At 46.4% G+C, this 24,142-nt stretch overlaps 1 protein-coding gene across 1 annotated transcript in view; it reads right to left on the bottom strand.

Moving 5' to 3' along the window:
- Window positions 1–108: 108 nt before the first annotated feature.
- ABHD12B (abhydrolase domain containing 12B) overlaps window positions 109–24,142 on the bottom strand; it is a 34,377-nt gene continuing 10,343 nt past the window's right edge. The window contains exons 2-13 of the mRNA XM_034767912.1: window positions 22,262–22,383; window positions 17,634–17,733; window positions 16,543–16,662; window positions 14,389–14,419; window positions 13,985–14,030; window positions 13,765–13,894; window positions 11,617–11,657; window positions 10,985–11,064; window positions 8,213–8,295; window positions 6,001–6,079; window positions 3,188–3,312; window positions 109–1,133 (exon numbers count right to left, since the gene is read on the bottom strand). Of these exons, the coding sequence (XP_034623803.1) occupies window positions 1,109–1,133; window positions 3,188–3,312; window positions 6,001–6,079; window positions 8,213–8,295; window positions 10,985–11,064; window positions 11,617–11,657; window positions 13,765–13,894; window positions 13,985–14,030; window positions 14,389–14,419; window positions 16,543–16,662; window positions 17,634–17,733; window positions 22,262–22,383 (982 nt within the window). The 3' untranslated portion in view covers window positions 109–1,108. The remainder of the gene's footprint in view (window positions 1,134–3,187; window positions 3,313–6,000; window positions 6,080–8,212; window positions 8,296–10,984; window positions 11,065–11,616; window positions 11,658–13,764; window positions 13,895–13,984; window positions 14,031–14,388; window positions 14,420–16,542; window positions 16,663–17,633; window positions 17,734–22,261; window positions 22,384–24,142) is intronic.

The following is a 24,142-nucleotide window of genomic DNA, read 5'->3' as shown; positions in this document are numbered from 1 at the left end:
CCTGGGATTGCTTGTGTGGACTCCATCCAGGCTATTTTACTGTACCTGTCCTTAAGTTAGATGTTACATAAACTGTCGCAAGGAAAGTTGGGGGGAGGAAGGAGGAAAACAGACCTAACAAGTCTGTAAATACTAAGGGCTGGTCAGCCAGCAGTCAAGTGTTCTATATGCAGTGGCCATGAACAAGTAATAATAGGCTTCCTCAGGAGCAAGGGTGACTTAGTTTCAGTATTAAGAAAAACTGACCTAAACCTCCCTTGCTGCAAAGTAAGCCCATTATGAAGTCGTCTAACTGCACTGTCCTTTTGACCCAGCCTTTAACAGTTGAAGACAGTCAAGTCCTGACTCAGTCATCTTTTCTCAAGACTGAACATGCATAATTCTAACCTGTGATCACTTTTTGTTCTCCTGCGGGTTCTAATTTCCTAAAGAACTGGACTTAATACTCCTGCTGAGGCCTCATGAGTGCGGAGAGCTGGATAATTACCTCCCCACCTTAATACAACATTCAAGATCCTTTCCAGCCCTCTTCTTCAGATTCTAAAAGATTTCATGGTTCGTGATGTAGTTAGCTGTTGGCATGGCCACCATAACTTAGTAACATCTTCCTATGAACACAGGTCAAATCACTACCCGATAGTCATACTCCAGATATTAAGCACTTTGTTCCTACTAAGGTGTTAAAGTCCAATTCTAGGCTAATAGGGCTTCAAGTGCTGACTCCTAATTGTGTAGTTAAGTTACTAGTTTCACAGCTGTGATGTTTGTAAATAGCCCTGGAGAGGTTTATTTATCGCTTCAAAAACAGCTCAAAATTAAGAGCTGCACTCAATGTAAGAGCACTTCAGAAGGAAAACAAAGCTTAAAGCAAACTATTTACCCTACCTGGGTACAGCTTGGGGGGGGGGGGGGGGCACAGGGGGGAGGGGGGAGGGTGTAAAGCTATGTTGGCAGTAGCTAGGTCTGTCTACACAAATGTATTCTAGTCCATTTGCTGATTAAAATCAAATTAAACTTTCTATTGTAGTTTTGTTGAAAGTCTCTGCCATGATGTGGCTTCAGCTGTAAGTGTGCCCAGGGTGATTAATGCACACTGCAGTAGCTGGTATCACTTGATGTTCTTCAGGAAGTCTCTGCAACAAAACAAGTGTAACATTAAACTATCCCAATCTAATGGCCAAGTGTTTAATATGCATCTTCCCCCTGAAAGAAGGTAAGTTCTAGAATAGACTAGATAAACTTGAGCCAAGTTGTGCAGTTTACATTTCATTGATTCTGGGGTATACAAATATGGGACTTGTTCTGCAGGGCCCATAAGGACAGTGATTAATTAGTGAATTGCCCCTCAAAAGGAAGCAGCAGCCTACACTTGCTAGTTTACTGTGGCACAGGTCACGCTGGAGGCAGTGCTTCTGTAATACTAACCTGTGGAGTGCTGAGGGCTCCTGAAGAAGTGTTCCAAGAGCTAGGTATTAAACTATACCAGGGGTTCCCAAACTGGTACACAGCCCCCAGCGATCTTGGATGCAGGGTACAGGGGAGAAATCATAATGGTGGATTTTATTTATTGCATTTTCAGAATAGGTCTTCTAACTGAAGCTTTAAAACTGAATGTTAAATGCCAGTATTTAATTTACTTCCTGTACCTTTGTGAACACCTACAGATGCTGCTGTACAGAGCCCTCCCCTCCAATCATGGTACAGCGCAGGTGGCCAGCAACTGTCCAATCTGAGCTCAGAACTGAACCAGGGAGGTTTTTTGGTGCATGTGTTCCACTGTGTATAACATACTCCTGGGGGAATTCTGCATGTTTTGTCAACATAATACACTAATTGTTCATTTTAATTTTGGTATCTTTTCAAAAGACCAGTCAGCAAGTATATCTAACACCCCCAGGCGTAGTTTAAAAAAAAAAACACCTATGACAACCCTGTTTCTATTTCTCTGCCCCCTTCCATGTCACAGCCCAGACAACTGCTCTAAGGAGGGGCTGTTCTTCCAGAGGAATCCTGCAAGCGGCAGACAAAGCAGGCAGCTGCCAAACATTATAAGGGAGCATTGCACAACTTTAAATGAGCATGTTCTCTAATAGATCAGCAATGTGACAACATTAAGTGAGGAGTTACTGTATTTGCAAGATAAACTCTGCCAGGTCCAGCAACCCCTAGTGGTGGCCCACAGCTCTGCAGCCTATTGGGATTGTGCCTGCACAACTTAATTGCTGTGCAAATTCTACATGGTGCAGTGATGCAGAATTGCCCCCTGAGTAAAGTGAAATATGCCCAGATGTTAACAGCAGCTCATGTTAACACACAGGGCAGAGAAGAAGTGTACACAGCAGCTGGGAGATCTGGAAGGGGGTATATAATAAGAAAAAAGTCTGGGAACCTCTTGCATACAGTTAAGCTGACCGATAGCACAGCTCTGTATGTCACAGGTAAGAACATGATCACTAGGCTTACCCAGGGAAGCCAGAGGACTCTTCCCAGCAGAGTGACCGGGATCTACACCAAGGGTGAGGAAAAGCAACAGGCCCATGGACTAGCATAAGCCCTTGCCCCAGGGTAAGTTTTTTCTATAGATTTGACAAGGGAGAGGCAGCAGCATTATCCCCACTTGTAAAAAAGGAAAACAGACACCAAGGGTGAAAGGACCTTGCTAAGCAGCAACAGCCCACATCAGAAGCTGGAACACAACACCGGTCTCCTCCTGAACGGCCCCATGCTTCCCCCTTCTCAACAAGAATTGATGCTGGGAAGAGTTCAAGTTACCATGGCCAGCAGCACTGCTAGCAGTTCCTACAGGCTCTTGCTTCCCAATAGTCACTCCCTCAGATGTCCTAGTCTCCATCAGTTGAATTAGGACTTGGAGCCTAACTTCCTGTTCAGCCATGGAAGTAATGACAGCCCGGTGAACTGACCGATCCAGCTGTAGGGGTAATGTCGAAGCCTGTGCCCATTCACTGCTTTGCTCACCTGTTAAAGGTGCCAGTTGTGGTCTAAGGCTGCAAACCCCCTTCTACCTCCACAGCCAGCAGCTGCAAACTAGCTGGCTACAGACCTGGGCAGCTTCGAGCCCGTGACCTGCAGCAGAGAGGGACACTTGCCCACACCCACCCCACAGAACAAGCTACTTTATAAACAAGCTTATTTGATAGCTGAAGAGTCACCTGCTGGCATTACTTACTTCACAATGTCTGGCAGTTCTGGATCTGAACAGATGTTTTCATGGGCTAAACCCAGCTTCTCTGGAAAGGCAACAAACTTGACCTTGTCTTTGTTCTCATAGGAGTGGAGAGCAATCTCAAAGAGCTGGGCGGGGGGGGGGGGGAGAGAGAGAGAGAGACTGCTACGTGTCCTTTAGAGTACAGTTAAGTGAATTCTAATGTCTTCTCTCTGTAGGTAGTTTTACATGGCCCTCTTCTCTACAATATGAGCACTTAATGGATTACATTAACTCCTCTGGAACCTGGGGCAGAAGGATGGATCAGGCAAGTCACTTGCCCAAGGTCAGGCTGTGGTTGTCTTGGGAATTGAGGCTGGGTTTCCTGCATAAATCCAGTGCTTTATCCACTAGACCTGCTTCTCTTCCTCAACCACCACCTAGCCCCCTGCTGATCCAGTTTCATGCACATAAGGGGTACACCCACTTCTCCCCCAAAGTAGCTAATATTAAGGGGAAAACAGCACTGAAGGCTTCAACAAGAATTCTCTAGCATGCAGAAGCCTTGTTAGTTTTACTTGGCCTACAAGCTTTGAATATTGTCATTGAGCTGGAATATCAGGGTGTTTCCTTTGATAGGAGCCCCAGAATCCCTTCCCCTTGAACCAATCAATTCATACACTGCCACTTACTGCAGCTGTGGTTACTTAGCTCACAGAACACGGGGCATGCTGGCTTTTTGAACACTGCGCTTACATGAGGTTTAAGTTCATGATCTTGACTGCTTTAGACTAAGGCTGTCAAACAATTAAATGGCAATTAATCAAGATTAAAAGTAGCTATTAATTGCTGTTAATTGCACTGTTAAATTGGTATTCCATTTTAAATTCAGCATAGAAGTACATCCTCTGGAGTGATGGTTGCAGCACAAAGAGGCACATAAATACTTTGAACCACCAGCTACTACAATGCCATGTGAATGCTTCTTCTCGCTTTCAGGTGACATTGTAAAGAAGCAGCTGGCAGCATCTCCCCTAAATGTAAACAAACTTGTCTCTTAGCAATTGGCTGAAGAAGTAGGACTGAGTGGACTTGAAGGCTTTAAAGTTTGTGTTTTGGGTGCAGTTGTGTAAAAAAACAAGCCATGTGTAAGTTGCATTTTCACAATAAAAGTTTCACTATAGCACTTAGTATTTTTCAATTCACCTCATACATTTTTCCCAGTGCAAATTTTGTAATTAAAAATATAAAGTGAGCCCTGTACACTTTGTATTCTGTTGTAACTGAAATCCATGTATTTGAAAATGTAGAAAAACATCAAAATATAAATTTAAACTTAACAGTACAGTTAAAGCTGCAATTAATGTAGTTAATTTGTTTGGAGTTAATCACTTGTGTTAACTGCAATTGCTAGCCCTACTAGTATTACTTTCCATTTTCCAAACCATAGTGCAACATCGGGTTCCTTTCTGCAAGGTACTTCAAGAAAAACGTACCGACCTCCACGACGAATAGCACCTTCACATTCCATGGGGGTGAATATTAAGGTTAAAGACAAACAAAGCAGATCTAAAGGTTCCTCTATAGCCATGAAAGGTCTTTCAGAACTCTTAGAGACAAGGCCCAGACAGTTACTCACTTCTGAGGCAGCCTGGATGCCCTGCATCATGACTTGAGCTTAGATCTGACACACACTGAGGCAGGATTTCTCTGAACTAGTCTGCCTGCCTAAGGGTCCAGATGGACGCACAGCTGTTCAGGCCACGGCAGTTGTTTCTAGGTTGGAGGCAGCTGGATAAGGGGAATGTTCAGTAGTTGAGGGAAGTGGCAAGACTAGCCTCCAGGGTACTCATCATGAGGGGAACGAAGGGATGTTGAAGGGGAAGAGGTGGCTATAGCGTAGCAGTGTGATAATGGGGGCTGTTAGCGGCATGATACACACAGTGCACTTACCCAAGTTCCCTGTCAGCTGTGTTGCCGCGCAGCAGCCTATTTAGCACTGTGCAGGCACTCAGGGAACCCACCCAGGGACCTGCTGCAGGAGGGTGCCCCTCCCCCAGCCATGGGGGTTCAAGGAGGGGCACCCCTCCTGCAGGCCCAGAGCTGCCACAGCCAGGAGAGGTGCCTCTTCCTCCTCCTCCCCCTCCCCCCCTGGCCCAGGTGCTGCTGCAGGGGGAGAGAGTGGGGGAAGTCTTCTCTCCACACTGTAGTCCCTGAGCACGCCCTCATCTCCAGCCCCACCCCAGAGCCTGCACCCCCACCTCAGAGCCCTCACGCCTGCACCCAACCCTGAGCCCCTCATCCCCAGAGCCCACACCCCCAGAAGGAGCCCTCACACCCCTGCACCCCAACCCTCTGCCGCAGCCCTGAGCCCCCTCCCACACTCCAAACCCCTTGGCCCCACCACATGAGTTTTGTTATGTGCACCAATATGAAGGTGATGTGTCATAGTGGTGCACATAATTCATTCCGCACATGGGTGGGAAAAAAAAATCAGCGGGAACACTGCTTACACCCGTGGGAGATCCTGCTCTGTCAAGCTGAAAGGGCTGCACTTCTCCCCCCCCCCCCCCCCCCCCCCCACAAAAAACCCACCTGTGTTGCATGGAATTTTTATGCATGGCCTTAAACACAGCACATAGGAAGTCAGAGATTCTTCTCAGTGAGCGGCCTATGAAGGATTCTGTTCTACAGTTGATAAGTATAGGTGATGCCACTGCTGGTAACAGGGCCTGTTTGTAAAACAGAACAGTCTCCGACTTCCTTTGGCCTCACCTTTCTCCAATAACCTAACAGCATAAAGATGTAAAGTTGGCTTGAACCATGAGAAAAGTTACCTTTCTACCCAGGTGGATGGGCAAGATAGGGTCATCTTCTGAATGCAAAATCAAAAGGGGACTGGACAGCACTTTAACACTAAGGAAAAAATAGAGTATGTTACAGAAATACACAGCTTCTGGTTATTTAACCTAGTGCTTACCAACAAGGGCCAGTGTTAGGATTGAAGTTTGCTAGTAATATTGGTTTGAGGGGTCTCTCCCAGCCCAAAGTGCTATGCCATTTAGCTGCAGTTTGTACCTTTAAGATTTAAGAGGAGAGAGAGCACTGAGTTTTTAAAGCAGACAGGAGCAGAACATTCTCTGCACAAAGAGTGTATAGAAACATCTGAATTTCAGGACACTGCAGGTACCAGAAATACCTTCCCCCCTACACACACTTGACAAATGCTGAAGACTAGAAGTCCTAAATACTATCCTCTTTGGAATCACTTGGAATAATGGACTTGACAAACCCCTGGTGCTGCAGCTTGTAGCAAACATCAAAGTGACAGAGCTCTGCAGCAGTTTGGTGGAGGAGTGCGTTCCTTCCCCCCTCAAGAGTGTGGAGGTCCAGGTAGCTGAGTTCGCTCTATGCTGTGTAGGGTGTTCCAGTCTTGGGATGGCCAGTTCACGCTTTGTAGTATACTTATGACAGAGACTCCATGGTAGGAAGAAAGCCTTAATATATAGTCGCTAGTCCTAGTGCAAAATATCTCTCAGTAGATCAGCCCTCTGTCTCCACCAAACACTTGACTATGGAAGCAAGGCTGAACATATGCCCTGGGCAAAATTGGTTTATTCTGCTTGACAGGGACTGATGTCATGCTTTTAGCTTCCCTCCCCACCCAAGTGTTTGGGTGAGTATCTCTGAATATGCAAGGCTTTAGACACAGTCCCACATGACATTCTGATAAGCAAGCTGGAGAAATGTGGGCTCACTCAAACTACCATTAAGTGGCTATATAATTGGTTAAACCAGAAAGAGTAACTTAATGGAATGAGGTCAGATTGGAAGGACTTCAAGTGGGGCTCCACCGGGATCTGTTCTGGGTCTGGTGTTATTTCACATCTCTATTAATGACCTGGAGGTAGGATTAGAGCGCACACTGATCAGATTTGCAAGCAAGACAAAGCTGGGGTGAGGGGTGCAAGCACTTTGGAGAATAGAGCTAAAATTCAAAGATCTTGATACACTGGAGAACTGGGCTATAGATGCTTAAATGAAATTCAACAGAGACAAATGTAAGGGGCTATGCTTGGGGAAGAAAAACGAAATGAATATAGAAGGGGGTAAATGACTTGGCAGCAGCACTGCCGAGAAGGATCTGGGAGTTGTGGTGGATCACAACCTCAACAGGAGTAAAAAACACAATGCTGTTGCAAAAAAATAAAAAATGCAATTTTAGGTTACATTAACAGAGGCAGAGCAGGCAAGTCACAGGAGTGATAGTACCACTACTCTGTGCTGGTTAGGCCTCAGCTGGAGTATTGTGTCCAATTTTGGTCACTGCTGTACAGAAAGGATGTGAAGAAACTGGAACGGATCCAAAGGCAAGGGACAAAGATGATCAAAGGGATGGAATGCAGCCCTGTGAGCAAAGGTTGAAGGAACAGGATAGGTTTAGTTTGGAAAAGAGGAAATTAAGGGGGGATATGATAGCTGGCTTCAAGTACTAGAAAGTCTGCCATTAAAAAAAAAAAAAAAAAAAAAAAAGAGATGGAGAAAAGTTGTTCTCTCTTGTCACTGAGGGCAGGACAAGAGGCAATGGGTTCCAACTGCAGCACGGCAGATTTAGATTCAATCTCAGGAGAAGTTTCCTGTCAGAACAGTAGGACAATGGAACAGACACCTCGGGAAGTCATGGAAACACTTTCACGGGAGGTTTTCAAAAAGAGGCTGTTGTTGAGGGACAGGTGGTTTAGACCAGTGGTTTTCAACCTGTGGTCCACGGACCCCTGGAAGTCTGCAGGCTACGTCTAAGATTTCCAACTGGGTCCACACCTCCATTTGAAATTTTTTAGGGGTCCATAAATGAAAAAGGTTGAGAAAATCTAGCTGCCAAGAGGCTGAGCCTCTCAGTGCAGCCAGTCTCAGTGATTCCTCCGCTGTACAGAAGATGGGTTGTACTGGAACCAGGAACAGGACTTTGTTCCTAGCAGCGAGCCAGTCCAGCAAGCTGACCAACATTCATGCTTCAAGCATGACAGTAGGTCCAGAAACATTACTCACTTCTCATCACTACGGAAAAACATGTCACCCAACGCCATTGAGTCGAGGATGAAGTACTCAAATCCTGGGAACTGACGGTAGATCTGTTAAAGAAAGAGGGAGAGTTCAGTGCAATATGCCACCTTTCATCTCACTTTTCATCCACTGCCAGAAAATCCCATTCCATCTGCTTCCACCAAGAGAACAAAGACGAATGAGGGAATCTCAACACAAACTGCACCAGCAAAGCCATGGTTGTGTGTAAACAAGTCTTGGGAGCAGGTCAGTTGTGCCAAGGAAAACAAAAACAAGCCCCTGGCTTTTGGCTGCAGCATCAGACTGGGATAATGAGCATACCAGAGCAGGGGTGGGTGGGGTGGGGAGAATATAGTGGAGCCAGTAGCTACATGACAGTCTGTTTGGGTCAGGAAGCAACAAGTTTTTCCAAGTGGACAAGTGAATTGTATCAGAAGAAAGAGCCTTTTACGGTCTGTTTCAGCTTAATCCTTGGCTCTCACTGAGCATGGGGCTGAATACTGCACTCAAAGGCAGAGGGCTCCCATCTACACCACACTGCAAAACAGTTCCCATGCCTGCATTTGTATGGAGTGGTGTCAGATGTAGACCACTGATTCTAGTCCTTGGCTTTTCAAACCAGGCCCCTCTCAGCCTCCTTCCCACAGTGCTAGCATGGGAGTGGAAGTCCCTCTTTACATTTTCACATGATGCACACAGTCAACCTGTGGAACTCCTTGCCAGAGGATGTTGAGAAGGCCAAGACTAACAGGATTCAAAAAAGAACTAGATAAATGTATGGAGGATAGGTCCATCAATAGCCATTAGCCAGGATGGGCAGGGATGGTGTCCCTAGCCTCTGTTTTCCAGAAGCTGGGAATGGGCAACAGGGGATGGATCACTTGATGATAACCTGTCTGTTCATTCCCTCTGGGGCACCTGGCACTGGCCATTGTCGGAAGACAGGACACTGGGCTAGATGGACCTTTGGTCTGACCCAGTGTGGCCATTCTTATGTTCTTACATTAGGGTCCCTGTTGTACCTCTTAACTGGCCCTAGTTTTTCAGGACATTCAGTTTGTCCCCCTGCACACTCCCACCCAAGGAATGGGTCCATACTTCCCATACATACAGCTTTTTCATTACAGTAAAACTGAACACGAAGAACAAAAAGCTCACCCAAGTCTGAGCACTACCAAGGTCACGTATTTACCCTGCCATTGCGATGTATCGCTGACCAGCATTTGACAAGTGCTATTTCTTCAGCACTGCCGACAGCTCTGTCTACCAGGGCTTCCCCCTCCTCACCACAACTGAGTCAGTCACTGGTTTTACATCCCACTATCTGGGAACAGAACATCTCCATTCCAAGTGACACCTAAAACAAGAGCCCAGGCATGGTGTATCCTGGTGCTGTAGATCTCTTGACCAAATGACAAACATTTACCCCTCCCAAATCGACACACTAATTCATTAATAGTAAATGAGATTCTAGCAGGACCTCGTCGTGCCAGGTGCTGTACACACAGAACAATTAAGGCTAAGCAATCATCCAGGATTAGTCTAAATCCTATGCAGAGCTGAAGTTCTAGGGCAGCATGCAGGGGGTTGACACATTTCAGAGCACTGCCTAAAGTTAGGAACGTGTGATTGCCACGTTACGGACAGGCACAGATTAAGTGATTTGCCTGTAGTTACACAACGTGGCAGTGGGACCAGAACCCAGGTCACCTTGTGCCCGTTCCACTGAGAGACACGACAATCCTTCACGCTAAGGAAAGGCAGAATTTTCATCTCCAGAATGTGTTAAGCAGCTTGACCATTCTAAGGTCTCCCCCCTTCACGTGCATTATCGCCAGCTCTGATTCACCCCCCCGCCCCCTTACCTACTCTGCATGGAGAACGCTTACAAGACAACTATTCAGGACCTGAAAGACACAAATGAGCGTTCTCCTCCCTAAGCAACACCAAGGGCCTGGAAATAGGGTTACCGTGTCGTGTACCAAGAGTGAGGCTGACTCACATTCTGGGGTGAGCTTGCAACCCAGGAAGGGGAGGAGTTCCTTAGAGACTGACCCACCTCTGCACTCTAATCCCAGGCTGCTCTGGTAACTGGAGAGGACACCCAATAACGTAGACAGCTCCGGGGGCCTGTCTCAGTTACAGCAGCCTCCCCAGGTTGCCCTACAGGCCCCAGCACTGCCTAGAATCTCTGCAGCGCTCTGGGTTGCAGTCCTACCCCGACATGCTCCACCCACCAACACCCTCCCGCCCCCAGCATGCACCCTAGGCCAGGCAGCCTTATGGGCTTTCTTCCACAGTCACCGCATCATGTGAACACCTCCCCAGCCCCTTGACACCACTCCAGGCATTTGACCCAGTGTGGAGCCAGAGCAGGGCCAGGATCTCTCCCTTGATCTTTTGTCCCTTGTTGATTTGCAGGCCAAGAGATGCTGTGTTTGGAGGCTGTGGAATACGGCGGTATCTCCCATAGGACAGCAGCTTTAGTGCCCACGCGAGTTCATGGTGTCCCGAGACAGATTTCATCCCAGAGATTGCCTGAAGGACCTTCCCAGACAAGACTGCCATTGCATTTCCCACTGCTGAACGCTGGTTGATAGCCAGGAGCTACACTGGGTGTCAGACATCTAAAGAACGCTCCCTTCCCAGTCCCACAAGGGAGATATAGCCAGGCTACTTGGAAAAAAATCTCACTGGCAACATGCACTTGCTTTCCACGTGCAGCCATGCTAGGATGCAGAGAGTCTGTGGCCTTACTCTGGTAATGGGGATATGAGCTGCTGCCTCCCGAATGTTGGTGTAGGACGATTCCAGAACGATCAAGTCCACCTGGATGCCTTGGAAACAGTAAGGAGTGTGAAACGATCAGTTAGGTTACGGACCATTCAACATCCTTCACGCTGCCTCCACACCTCCCACCACTGTGCGACTGTGCCTAATGCCTGACAAAGGTTGTTGGTGTCTTTCCAGTGACTGCAATGAGCTCTGGATGAGGTTTAATTTTTGAAGCTGATTGAAGAGGCTGGACAACCACTTCAAGTTACTGCAATTTCTAGGTCTGCCCTGCATGGCACTTGGACAGTGCCAAGGAAGCAGAGAGCAGCTGCCAACTCCCCTCCTATGGAGGGGGAGTTCCCAACAGAGCCAACTCCCTAGGCCACCCACCCACCCTGCATCCCCCAGCACCCAGGAAATGCCCAAAGCACAGTGCACTCCAGCAATCCCTGGCTGACAGCCCTTTGGAGCTGAACCTAGCCGGTGTGGTGTAGACAAGCCCTTAGGTTGCTCTAAGTTTAGCTGTGGCCACAGCGAGCTGTGACCGACTCTTGCTCCTCTCAGCTCCACCCAGCTGATGGGCTAACCCTTGGTTATAAACATTTGAGAATTACCTTTTTCTTCAAGCAGTTTTCTTGCAACATTTGTTGCTACTCTAAGAAAGGAGAGGTGAGTCAGTGACTATGGGGGCAGTGCATTTTAAAAGGAGATGTATCGATTAAGACCAGAACTGACCATTGGGTTCATCTCACTTGACCTCCCGTATAACGCAGCCCAATGGACTCCCCTGAACCAATTCCTGCTTCAAGTCTAACAGCTGTGGTTGAAATGGGATTTCTTTCAGAAAGAGATCCAATCTCGACTTAAGTATTTCCAGGGATGGAGAATCCATCACAACCCTTGGTAAATTGTTCCAACGGTTAATTACCCTCATTGTTAAGAATTTGCTCCTTATTTCTAGTCTAAGTTTCTCTAGCTTAATCTTCCAGGCATTGGATCTTGTTATATCTTTCTCTGATCGACTGGAGAGCCCTCTATCATCAGATTTCTGTTCCCCCTGTCGATACTTTTAGACTAATCAAGACAGCCCTTTAACCTTTTCTTCATTAAGTTAAATATATTGAGCTCCTTGAGTCTATCACTATCAAGCAGGTTTTCTCAATCCTTTAATCATTCTTGTGGCTCTTCTCTGAACCCTCTCCAATTTTTCCCAACATCCTTCTTGAATTGTTGACACCAGAACTGAACACTATATTCCAGCAGTGGTCACACGAGTGCCAGATAACCTCTGCTCCTATTCAAGATTCCCCTGTTTATACATTAGCATTTTTGGCCACTGCATTGTACTGGGAGCTCACGTTCAGCTTGCATATCCACCACGACCCCCACAAGCCTTCCTGAGTCCCTGCTTTCCAGGATAGAGTCCCCCAGCCTAAACTATGGCCTACATTCTTTGTTCCTAGATGGTAGGACTTCACATTTGGTTGTACTGTAACATGTTTGCTTATGGCTGCCCAGTTTACAAGGTGACCGAGATCGCTCTGTATCAGTGACCTATACTCTTCAGTATTTACCACTCCCCCCAATGCCTAGGTCACCAGCAAGCTTTATCAGCAATTTTGTTTTCTTCCAGGTCATGGAAGAAAATAAATAGAGCCCAGAACCAATCTCTGCAGAACCCTACTTAAAAAATAAATAAATAAAATACAAAGAACAGGAGTACTTGTGGCACCTTAGAGACTAACAAATTTATTAGAGCATAAGCTTTCGTGGACTACAGCCCACTTCTTCGGATGCATATAGAATGGAACATATATTGAGGAGATATATATATACACACATACAGAGAGCATAAACAGGTGGGAGTTGTCTTACCAACTCTGAGAGGCCAATTAATTAAGAGAAAAAAAACTTTTGAAGTGATAATCAAGATAGCCCAGTACAGACAGTTTGAGTCTCTAAGGTGCCACAAGTACTCCTGTTCTTTTTGCGGATACAGACTAACACGGCTGCTACTCTGAAACCTAAATAAAATACCCCATTCGCAATTACATTGAGATATACCAGCTAGCCAGTTTAATCCATTTTGTATGTGCCATGTTGATTTTGTACCTTTCTAGTTTCTTAAACAAGATGTCATATGGTACCAAATCAACTGCCTCACAAAAGTCTGTGTCACAGCAGCATTACCTTTGTCAACGACAGTTGCAAGAAATAGTTTGCAGAAGTCTATTTGCCCTAACCCCATGTTGATTGGCATTAATTATTTTACCTTCTTTTAATTCTTTATTAACAGAATCCCATATGAGCCATTCCATACATTTTGCCCAGGACTGATGTCAAGCTGACAGGCCTAGAGTCACCCAGATCATCCTGTTCACTCCTTAAAATGTTGGCACAACTTGAGCACTCTTCCAGTCCTCTGGGCCAAGACATTACCCCTCCTGTAGGCAGTCTGTGGAGTTCAGTGCCTTACAAGTCACTGAAGAAGCATGACTACAAAGACACATTTCCCTACCTTAAACAAGGCCTAATGGGAGAAATAAAGGAAAACCCTGTCCAATCCCCTATTAAAAAGGAAGTTTTAGCAGTAGCTGAGATCAGAGGAGAGAGAGGAGATCTGCACTACATGTTTGCAATTAAAACCCACCCTGGTATTTTAGGTTATACAGCAACTCCCGATTTGTCCAGCAACACAAGGGATGCGTCACTACAGTCCCTAGACTCTACACCCTTTGGCCGGTCTCCAGTACCACACTTACCCACTGCCCAAGGAGTGTCCCCAGAAGAGCACTGTGCTATTTCCACTCCGGGCTTTTACCCAGTCATAGAGGCACATGACATCCGTAGTAAATCCCATCTCACTTGGATAGCCACTCGAGTCCCCATACCCTGGGAGGCAGCAGATTAGGGGTTATAACATGAACAACAACATTTTAATAAATTGGGAGACCGCTTTCTTTGTTGTTTTGTTAAGTTTACCTCTGTAGTCAAGAGCCAGTATATGGAAGCCTGCAGCACTCATCACCTGTTTAAGAAATCAAGCAACGTTACACTTCAAATGACAGACTAGGGCAGCCAACGTATTTATTGTACAAATGCTAAAGGAACCATCTGACAGTGGTGCATCCCCAATGCATGGAAAGAAAGGACTGGTACCAGCTAGATTCTACTTGCCCAACTCCTAGCCATCACTCCGATGTGCACAATTGGCTTGCTTGTGTAAAAAACAAAGCAGATTTGGGCCTACCAATCTTTGTTGGTGAGGTACACTCCCCTGGGAAGCAAGATAACAAGCAGTGTTCTGGGATACCATCTGAGCAAGTTCACCCCACACACTGAGCTGTGGGAGTCTCAATACCCACACTTGGATCGGTCTGACCTACCTTCATCAAGGAAACTCGGTGCCCTGAAGCCCTGTAGGAGAGTTAAAAAAAGCTTTAACAAGGATTCATTGATTCTAAGACCAAGTCCAGTTTACCAGAGCACCCGAATTATAGGCAAAAGGAAGAAATGAAGCTTCTTTAACGACAACAGGAAGCTGAAGTGCTCTTCAGTGTTTTTAAAATGGATTCGTCTGTGCACCGTGGCCCTACGCTAGAGGATAGTTTTAAATCTGAGCACGACGTAGGAACCAACAGTTTGCAGCTGGCCACTTTCACAGATCAGTTGGTATCTATTTTCATTGAATCAGCCCCAGGACATTTTATTCACCTGCAATTAGATCCAAAATGGGTGTCCTGGCCTCTAGAGCATGATACGAGCAACCTTAACTAACGGAGGAGTTTAGAACAAACTTAACATTTCAAGTGCAAGTTATTTTATAGCAGAATTTTTTCATATTGATTAGTGGTCACGTTTGGGGTGGGAGGTTGAGACAGCCACTTCAAGATTTGGGAGTAAAGACAAAGCTTTACCAAGCAACGGGAAGCTAATAAACTGCCTAATATTTTAGCACCCAAGATGCTATAAAAACTGATCATCACTAAAGACAAAGTGAGAGCCAGCAAGATGGAAGCCCAGCACTCTAGTTCAGGGCACGTGCACCAACTTGGAGCACACGGACGTATGGACAAGTCCACAGTTGCTGAAATACCAGAAAGAAACAAAAGAAGTCTCTGGCTATTTAATGTTGTTTAAAACAGGTCTGCCTCAAGGGAGAGGCGATTTCGATCAATAACTTATTTTCAGACTCAACAGCCAAATAAAGAGCATTGTTTAAAAGAAATCCAACCCAGTACGCACATTGCAACCATTCCAAGGGGATCGGAGGACAGCTCCTCAAGGCTGGCTATGATGGGGCTCACACAGACAACTGCAATACACGAGGTGGGGCAAATCCTGACCTGACTCTTGCCATGAAATCAGTAGGTTCTACAGGTCCGGTCAGGGCAGGACTTCGTCAGGAAGGAGGCTCCAGGCATAGGGGGAGGCATGAATGGAGAAGGCACAAGGCAGACACAGGTGAAGGACAAAATGAGCAACTTGGACTGAGCAAAGGGGGGGGATATGGGAGGGGGGAATGAAAGGAGACAGGAGCAAAGAGGGAGGAAGGAGCTAAGTTGCAGCAGGCCATGAAGGTGAGAAGGGAGGAGCCTGACAGATCTGGAAGGACCAGGGAGTCAAGTGAAGGAATTTTAGGAAAGGCTGAATTTTGTCATAGCATCAGGCCAGGCAAACAGGGCCGGCTCCAGGCACCAGCTTAACAAGCAGGTGCTTGGGGCGGCCAAGGGAGAGGGGCGGCACCTGCGGCAATTCGGGGGCGGCAGGTCCCTCACTCCCTCTAGGAGCGAAGCACCTGCCGCTGAACTGCCGCCGCCGATCGCGACTTTTTTTTTTCCCCCCCCATTGCCACCAATTTTTCTTGGGGCAGCAGAAATGCTGGAGCCGGCCCTGCAGGCAAAGGATCACCACGGCAGTATTTTGGAAGGCTTGACAAGAAGGCCAGAAGGAGAAGTGGGCAGGAATCAAGGCAAGAGACAATCAAGGCCTGGAATAGAGTTTTGCAGTGGAAACAGGAGAGGCCATGCAGACAGAACTGGCAGGCGTGAGCGTGTGTTGTGGGGAGGAGATGCAGAGGTGAGTCAAAGAGGGAGGATGGAGGAGTTGTGCACAGTAATGGAGAAAGGACAGGCAGACACTTCAGTGTGACATGCTGAATTGACAGAATTCTCTTTATAGGAAAAAGTTAACTGTTCTTAAACCTTTCTATTGCGGAAGCACTGGGCTAGGTATTGTCCTGCCCCAAGAGCCTACAACCTAAAAGACATAAGAAGTGGTTGAGACGGAGTGGGTACCAAACAGTATTATAAGCCACATCATAAAACCACCAGAAAGTCAGGAACAAGTCTGCTGTCTCTCCACAAGAAAGGTCACAAGAGTGAAAGAGCAGTGTGTCAGCAGAGGGGGACTTCCAGAGTTTACAGCCAAACTATTCCTGCCTTCAGCTGACAGCAACAGATGTCACTGTCACGAGCAATACAATATACCCAACATAATGTAGAACAACCTACAAATGTAGTAGTATTCATGTTAATCACCTGTTACCTCCATTGCCATGGAGATAAATTATAACCGGATTATCGTCTGCAAGAGTTTCTTCATACCAGCTGTGATCCTTCCCTTGAGCTTCTATCCCCCTGCTGCCAGGCAAAACATGCCTAAAAGAACCAAGAGTATGTAATTAACACGCCCGCTCAAGTGCACCTGGATATTCCATTGCTGATCAAAGGAGACATGCTACTGTTTCATGAATCAGACACTGGGAAGATGAATAACTGTATTTAGTTAATGGTCTTCAAAAACCAGGCAAGCACAGCCTCTTTTGTTAGGTAGAGTCCGGCCATTTCTCTGTCCACTACTCTACACGGAATACCCTTTGCAAAGGAAAAAACAACTGTTAGACCAAATACTATGTTTTTAATTCTGCAGAATATAATGCAGCATCGTTTCTCTGTTTTAAAAATAGCCACATATCATCACAGTCCAGTAGCCAGGAACAGCTACACTGCGACAGATAAAGGACTTTGGACACATCTGCTGGCAGCCAGTGTACAGGAATAACGGGGAAATACTGAACATCCAATGGAGGGAGCAACGCACACAGCGCTCTGCAGCACACCACTGCTAGCTGACCCAGCTTGGCATTCAAGGCAGATTTTCACTTCCACGCCCATGTGCACATGGACTTTGTACCTGCACTGCTGCACCTTGGTGTACATGGGCAGGTGGCGAAATAGCAGGCTATCTAGCCCCGGGCATGTAGGTGTGGGTGCATACACAGAACTGGTCAATGAGGAGTCAAGCCCTTTGCATCCAGATACAGTTGCTGTTTTTATTGTTCACTACTACAAAGTAAGTTCTGGAGACATGCAAGCTCGTACTTTGCTTCGTCGCTGAAGTGTACAGCTTTATGCAAAATGTAAGAATACAGTTTTAGCTGGAGAATCTAGAAAGTTTAAGTAGTGACAGATTTTTACATTGCATGCCACATGGTATCCAGGTGTCAACTACTAATAGAATTTGAGATTTGGAATTCTTAGACATCAGACCTCCCCTGGGTATCTGACAGTTCAAACACTTTCCTTCGGCTAGTCCATGAGAATCTGAATGATCTGGTTGTCTAACTCACCAGACGCCGATGGTGACCTCCGGTTCGGTTGTGAGATAGAAGTTTACAGTATGGTTCAGCAGCAATTCAGGTTTCCCAAAGTCCACAAAGGGAAATGCCACTGAGAAAGACAAGTCACAAAATACTAAGTGGCAATTTCTCCCATACAGTGCAGTAATCATCCTATTGATAGCTAGTCAGGATTAGTTCACGTCCACAGTCACAAACTCAGCAGAGTCTCACCAGATTCCTAGGAAGAGGTTTCATGTTATTGCGGGAAAACCCAATTCCCAACCTATCACCGGTGGAATCTTCTGCACTCAGCTAACTCCTCCCACCTTTGGCTTCAATGGGAGCCTAGGCAGACCAGTGCCAAGCAGTTCTGAAATCTTTCCCCCCTTCAGGTGTATATTATACACAGCACTTCCACGTCGAGAAGTGATTGTACATATTTTTATTACCTCTGCCAGCCTCAGGAGTTCATCTAGTATTCTAGCCTGTAGCGAGGCGGTGGGATACCCCACAGCCCCACTGAGGGCCGAACCTCCCCTAATAACAACATGGGTGGAGCCACCAGGTCTGGCGGCCGCCCCTCCGAGGTCACTTAGAACAGCCGAGCTCCATCCTCTTTGGACCCCACTTTCAGGTAGTTGAAGGCTGCTATCAAATCCCCCCTCACTCTTCTTTTCTGCAGACTAAATAAACCCAGTGCCCTCAGCCTCTCCTCATAAGTCATGTGCTCCAGCCCCCTAATCATTTTTGTTGCCCTGCGCTGGACTCCTTCCAATTTTTCCACATCCTTCTTGTAGTGTGGGGCCCAAAACTGGACACAGTACTCCAGATGAGGCCTCACCAGTGCCGAATAGAGGGGAATAATCACTTCCCTCGATCTACTGGCAATGCTCCTACTAATACAGCCCAATATGCCATTGGCCTTCTTGGCAACAAGGGCACACTGCTGACTCATATCCAGCTTCTTGTCCACTGTAACCCCCAGGTCCTTTTCTGCAGAACTGCTGCTTAGCCAGTCGGTCCCCAGCCTGTAGCAGTGCATGGGATTCTTCCGTCCTAAGTGCAGAGTCCTGCACTTATCCTTGTTGAAGCTCATCAGATTTCTTTTGGCCCAATCCTCCAATTTGTCTAGGTCACGCTGGACCCTATCCCTACCCTCCAGCATATCTACCTCTCCCCCCAGCTTAGTTGTACCCTCAGCAAGTTCGCAGATGACATCCATCTCATCCTCCAGATCATTAATGAAAATGTTGAACAAAACCAGCCCCAGGACCGACCCCTGGGGCACTCTGATACCGGCTGCCCACTAGACATTGCGCCGTTGATCACTACCCATTGAGCCCAACGATCTAGCCAGCTTTCTATCCACTTTTAGTCCATCCATCCAATCCATACTACTTTAACTTGCTGGCAAGAATACTGTGGGAGACCATATCAAAAGCTTTGCTAAAGTCAAGATATATCACGTCCATCCCTTTACCCATATCCACAGAGCCAGTTATCTCATCTAGAAGGCAATCAGGTTGGTCAGGCATGACTTGCCCTTGGGGAATCCATGTTGAATGTTCCTGATCACCTTCCTCTCCTCCAAGTGCTTCAGAATGGATTCCTTGAGGACCTGCTCCATGATTTTTCTGGGGACTGAGGTGAGGTTGACTGACCTGTAGTTCCCCAGGCTCTCCTTCTTCCCTTTTTTAAAGATGGGCACTATATTTGCCTTTTTCCAATCGTCTGGGACCTCCCCTGATTGCTACGAGTTTTCAAAGATAATGGCCAATGGCTCTGCAATCACATCAGCCAACTCCCTCAGCACCCTCGGATGCATTGCATCCGGCCCCATGGACTTCTGTATGTCCAGCTTTTCTAAATAGTCCTTAACCTGTTCTTTCACCACTGAGGGCTGCTTGCCTCCTCCCCATATTGTGCTGCCCAGTGCAGCTGTCTGGGAGCTGACCTTGTCTGTGAAGACTGAGGCAAAAAAAAAAAAAATGGCATTGAGTACTTCAGCTTTTTCCACATCATCACAAGGTTGTCTCCCCCATTCAGTAAAAGTCCCACACTTTCCTTGACCACCTTCTTGTTGCTAACATACCTGTAGAAACCCTTCTTGTTACCCTTCATATCCCTTGCTAGCTGCAACTCCAATTGTGCTTTGGCCTTCCTGATTACACCCCTGCATGCTCGAGGAATATTTTTATACTCCTCCCTAGCCATGTATCAAAGTTTCCACTTCTTGTAAGCTACCTTTTTGTGTTTAAGCTCACCGAAGATTTCTCTGTTAAGTCAAGCTGGTCACCTGCCATATTTGCTATTCTTTCTGCACATCAGGATGGTTTATTCCTGCGCCCTCAATAAGACTTCTTTAAAATACAGCCAGCTCTCCTGGACTCCTTTCCCCCTCATATTAGCCTCCCAGGGGATCCTGCCCATCAGTTTTTCTGAAGTCCAGGGTCCGTATGCTGCTGTTCTCCTTTCTTCCTTTTTTCAAGATCCTGAACTCGACCATCTCATGGTCACTGCTGCCCAGTGACCCACTTCTGCTTCCCCCACCAATTCTTCCCTGTTTGTGAGCAGCAGATCAAGAGGAGCATGGCCCCTAGCTGGTTCTTCCGGCACTTGCACTAGGAAATTGTCCCCAACACTCTCCAAAAACTTCCTGGATTGCATAACATAAGTTTCCTGCACTCTCTATGTATAACAGCCTCAATGTCCCTGGCAAAGGCAGATCTTGCTCAGTAAGTTTGTGTAGCTTGTTCCAAGATACCTTAAGAAACGCGAGTTGACAGCAATCCGGAATATTTTTAAATCCTTTATTTTGGAAAAAGCCTGTGAGATGCAGAGTAAAAGGAGGCCCTAAAAATATGCCTGCAAAGTCTGAGGTATCAGAAACACCACCTCTCCCTTGTCCCTCCATTAGCTACTCAAGTGAATTCAAAGGTGCTCCAAGCTCCTTAAGCCTGGCCCTGTGATTGAGGCAATGACTGACTATGGGAGTACACACTTACTCCGGGGGGGGGGGGGGGGGGGGGGGGGAGGGGAGAGGAGGATTCTGCACCACTGCACATGCTCCCAATTCATGTCGCCTGCAGATTTTTTTTCCTCCACAGAAAATACTTTCTGATGGAGAGGCATTGCAGTTATGCCTTTTGGCCGCCAGGGGCTGCCGTGGCACCAGAACAGCAGATGGCTCACTGTAGCAGCCAATGGAGAGAAGAGGCTGCATTCCTTACAGTGCCCTGGGGGGGGCAGGTGAAGAGACTTTGGGGGAAGGACAGAATGGGGCACACAGGGCTGCTGGGGGGGTCACATCCTGGGGTTCAGAAGGATGGGAGTGGGGGTGCCTGGGGAAGGGGAGTCTCTGACTGAATGGAAGAAGCTAGGAGCCAGCCAGGGTCTGCATGGGGGAGGCTCCCCAACAACCCTTCCTCCCCCTCAAAAAAAAGAGTTCCATGTTTCTCCCTTTCATACCCAACCTCCCTCCAGGTTCACTCCCAGGCTCCTTCCCGGTTCACTCCCAGGCTCCTTCCCAGCAGTTACTTCCCTCTCCCTCAGCTCCTCTGTTACCCGACTCCCACAAGCCTTTGCACTGCTTCTGAGGGGTGCGGGCAATACGGTTCTGTATTGTAGTTTAAAGGAATTGTGACTCAAAGTTTTGTATTAATATGCCTAGTAAGGATCTATTTGTCAAAAACATTTCCTGAATCTTTTTTGTTGTCTGTATTGTTACAGACAAACTTGCTGACTAGTATTTTGAAATAAATTACCAAAATAATTGAAACTGGCGTGATTATATTGTTTCAGAGGGATAGCTGTGTTAGTCTGTATCAGTAAAAACAATGAGGAGTCCCTGTGGCACCTTATAGATTAACAAATGTATTTGGGCATAAGCTTTCGTGGGAATATAACCCATTTCATCAGATGCATGGAGTGGAAAATAGAGTAGGCAGGTATAAATATACAGCACATGAAAAGCTGGGAGTTGCCTTACCAAGTTGGGGGGTCAGTGCTAACGAGGCCAATTCAATTAGGGTGGATGTGGCCCATTCTCAGCAGTTGACAGGGGTGAATATCAACAGAGGGGAAATTACTTTTGTCGTGCTAATTCAATCAAAGTGGACGTGGATTATATTGTGTTATTTTGACAAATAAAATGTGCAGAATTAAAAAAAAAATATTGTCTGCAGAATTTAATTTTTTTGGTGCAGTATTCCCCCAGGAGTAACAAATGTAATGCCACCAGGAAGGTCAGGCCAATTAGGGGGCTCCCATTGTCCCTTGCCTTCATCTGAAGCGGCTATTCTCACTCATCAACCCCAATGCATTTCTCATGCCACCAAACCAGCTGCACTGCAGAAGGGTAGTCAATCTACCCTTCTCACCACCACACTGCTTCAGGTTTACATAAAGGTTTTATTTCACATCCCAGAAATCTCTTGGAATTAGCCAGAATCTGCCAAACAGTTACTTTCAGTCTTAGCCCTTTGATACAATTTCACGTGTAGCTTTGATACTCGTAAAGCAACATGTACACTTTTGCTCACCAGCTGCCCCTTTTGCTCTTTGATAATCAATAGAGAAAGAAATGCAATGAATTCCGCAATTTCTTATCCACACAAGTAAGTGGGAGGAATACTTACCAATATTGAGAAAGACAAACTTGGCCAACAGCGCAGGAAAGAGACGTATAAGGAACGGTACGGAAACATAAATAACGAAGAGATGCAGGATTAGGGTTCTGAATAACCAGGATGCTCTCCTCCTGTAAGACAAATAAGTCCCATTAATATACATTACTTTAAGAAAACAATATTTAGAGTTAGTTTAGGTGTCTTTACATCAGACTTGTAGGGAGGAGGGGTTGGGTCAAGTCTCTAGCTTATGGACATGATTAAAAAAAGGGGACGTAGAGTTTTGCAGGGGTGGGTTTTCTTCCGCAGCAGAGGGAAAGTTAAGATTCTTGCAAAAGCTATTTTAAAAGAACTCATTTTCCTGTCAGGCAGTACAGACCTAAGACCACCAATTGCTAGGTTTGCCGTTGTACTGCTCAGCAGTGCCGCTGCCTGCAGAGACTCAAATTAACCCCGTCTTTTGTATTCCATGCAGAGTCTGGAAAATGATTCTCAGGTACTTCAAGAGGAGCGCGAACAAGCTGGAGCACTTCTTCGGTGTACAGAAGGCAGCATGTGCAAAGGGATTTCCGTATTCCCATCACTGATGCTCAACAGCCTGTTCAATCCTTCTAAAGCCTTCTTTCATGAGGCAAGAGAGGCAATTAGCCAAGTCCAGATTAGTGCGCCAGTGGGTAGCTTCAGGAGTGGCTTGATGTCAATCGGAGATGCCACTGGCAAGTGATCAAAGCGGACACTCACTTACAGTGTGGTCCACAGTTTGCAAGGGGTGTCCACAGACACACTGTGTTGTCTCCTCTTCCAAAAGGAGAGAGATGACAGCAGCTGCCACGCAACATTCTAAAGTGGTTCAGTGCGGACGATTGTCTCCAGGGTACACTGAAGCACAGACGTTCCTTCGTGGGGTTGCCAATCAAGTGTTTGGGACATAAGCATTGTCCCAGAATTTTTTCCACTGGGCCTCAGGATTGAATGAAGGCACTTTAAGAACTTTAGCCGGATCCCAAAAAAGCCAGTGAGATTTCAGGCATGCCTTCGGCAGGGTCTGGAAGTCTTCATGAATTGGTAAGCTCAGGTTGGCCATGGTTCAGTTGTATGTCTCTCTCCCTGGATTGGGGGGGTGGGGACGGAAGAGTATTTGCACTAGAGCGTGCATCCATTGAATGGGGTTGATTTTAATGTTCCCATTAGGATTCTAATCGTGACATTAAACTGCATGTCCAGAGATTTGGTACATGAGCTTCCCACCCAGACTGGTAGACAATATTCAGAGGCTGAGTATACCAGGGACAGACTTGCTGTTCAGAATGTGTGCACATCAGCGTCCCATGCTGTGCCTAAGATTTCAGACCTGGCTAGTCCTCGCTTTTACCTTTTTACACATCTTTTCCAGCAGGGCTTTAGAAGTCAAGTTTCTAAACCTCGATATTAAGTAACATACAATTATCTCCACAGCACACGCTACTCAGTTTTCAAATCTTATTGCTTTCCAGGAGGCAAGATGCAATAAGTATTTGCTGTTTGAGATAGTTGGGCTAACCTAAATTTTTCCGCCCCACCATGCTGTGGGAGGACAAATCTTAATTAAATGCTACTTGATTCATTGAGGCTCATGCGTATCCTTCAAAATTGCAAAGTATTTTGATATATTACAAATGTGCACACAGAGTTTGGACCTTTAATGACTACAAAGAATAAAAACAAGTTTCAGAGTAACAGCCGTGTTAGTCTGTATCCGCAAAAAGAAGAACAGGAGTACTTGTGGCACCTTAGAGACTAACAAATTTATTAGAGCATAAGCTTTCGTGGACTACAGCCCACTTCTTCGGATGCATATAGAATGTTTTCTAAAGGCAGCACTTTTGTTCAAGAAATTTTAACTCAACAGGC

This window comes from Trachemys scripta, chromosome 4 (assembly GCF_013100865.1).
Source record: "Trachemys scripta elegans isolate TJP31775 chromosome 4, CAS_Tse_1.0, whole genome shotgun sequence".
NCBI lineage: Eukaryota > Metazoa > Chordata > Testudines > Emydidae > Trachemys > Trachemys scripta.
Note: the sequence above shows the minus strand (reverse complement) of the source record. Positions and strands in the feature narration are given on the sequence as shown.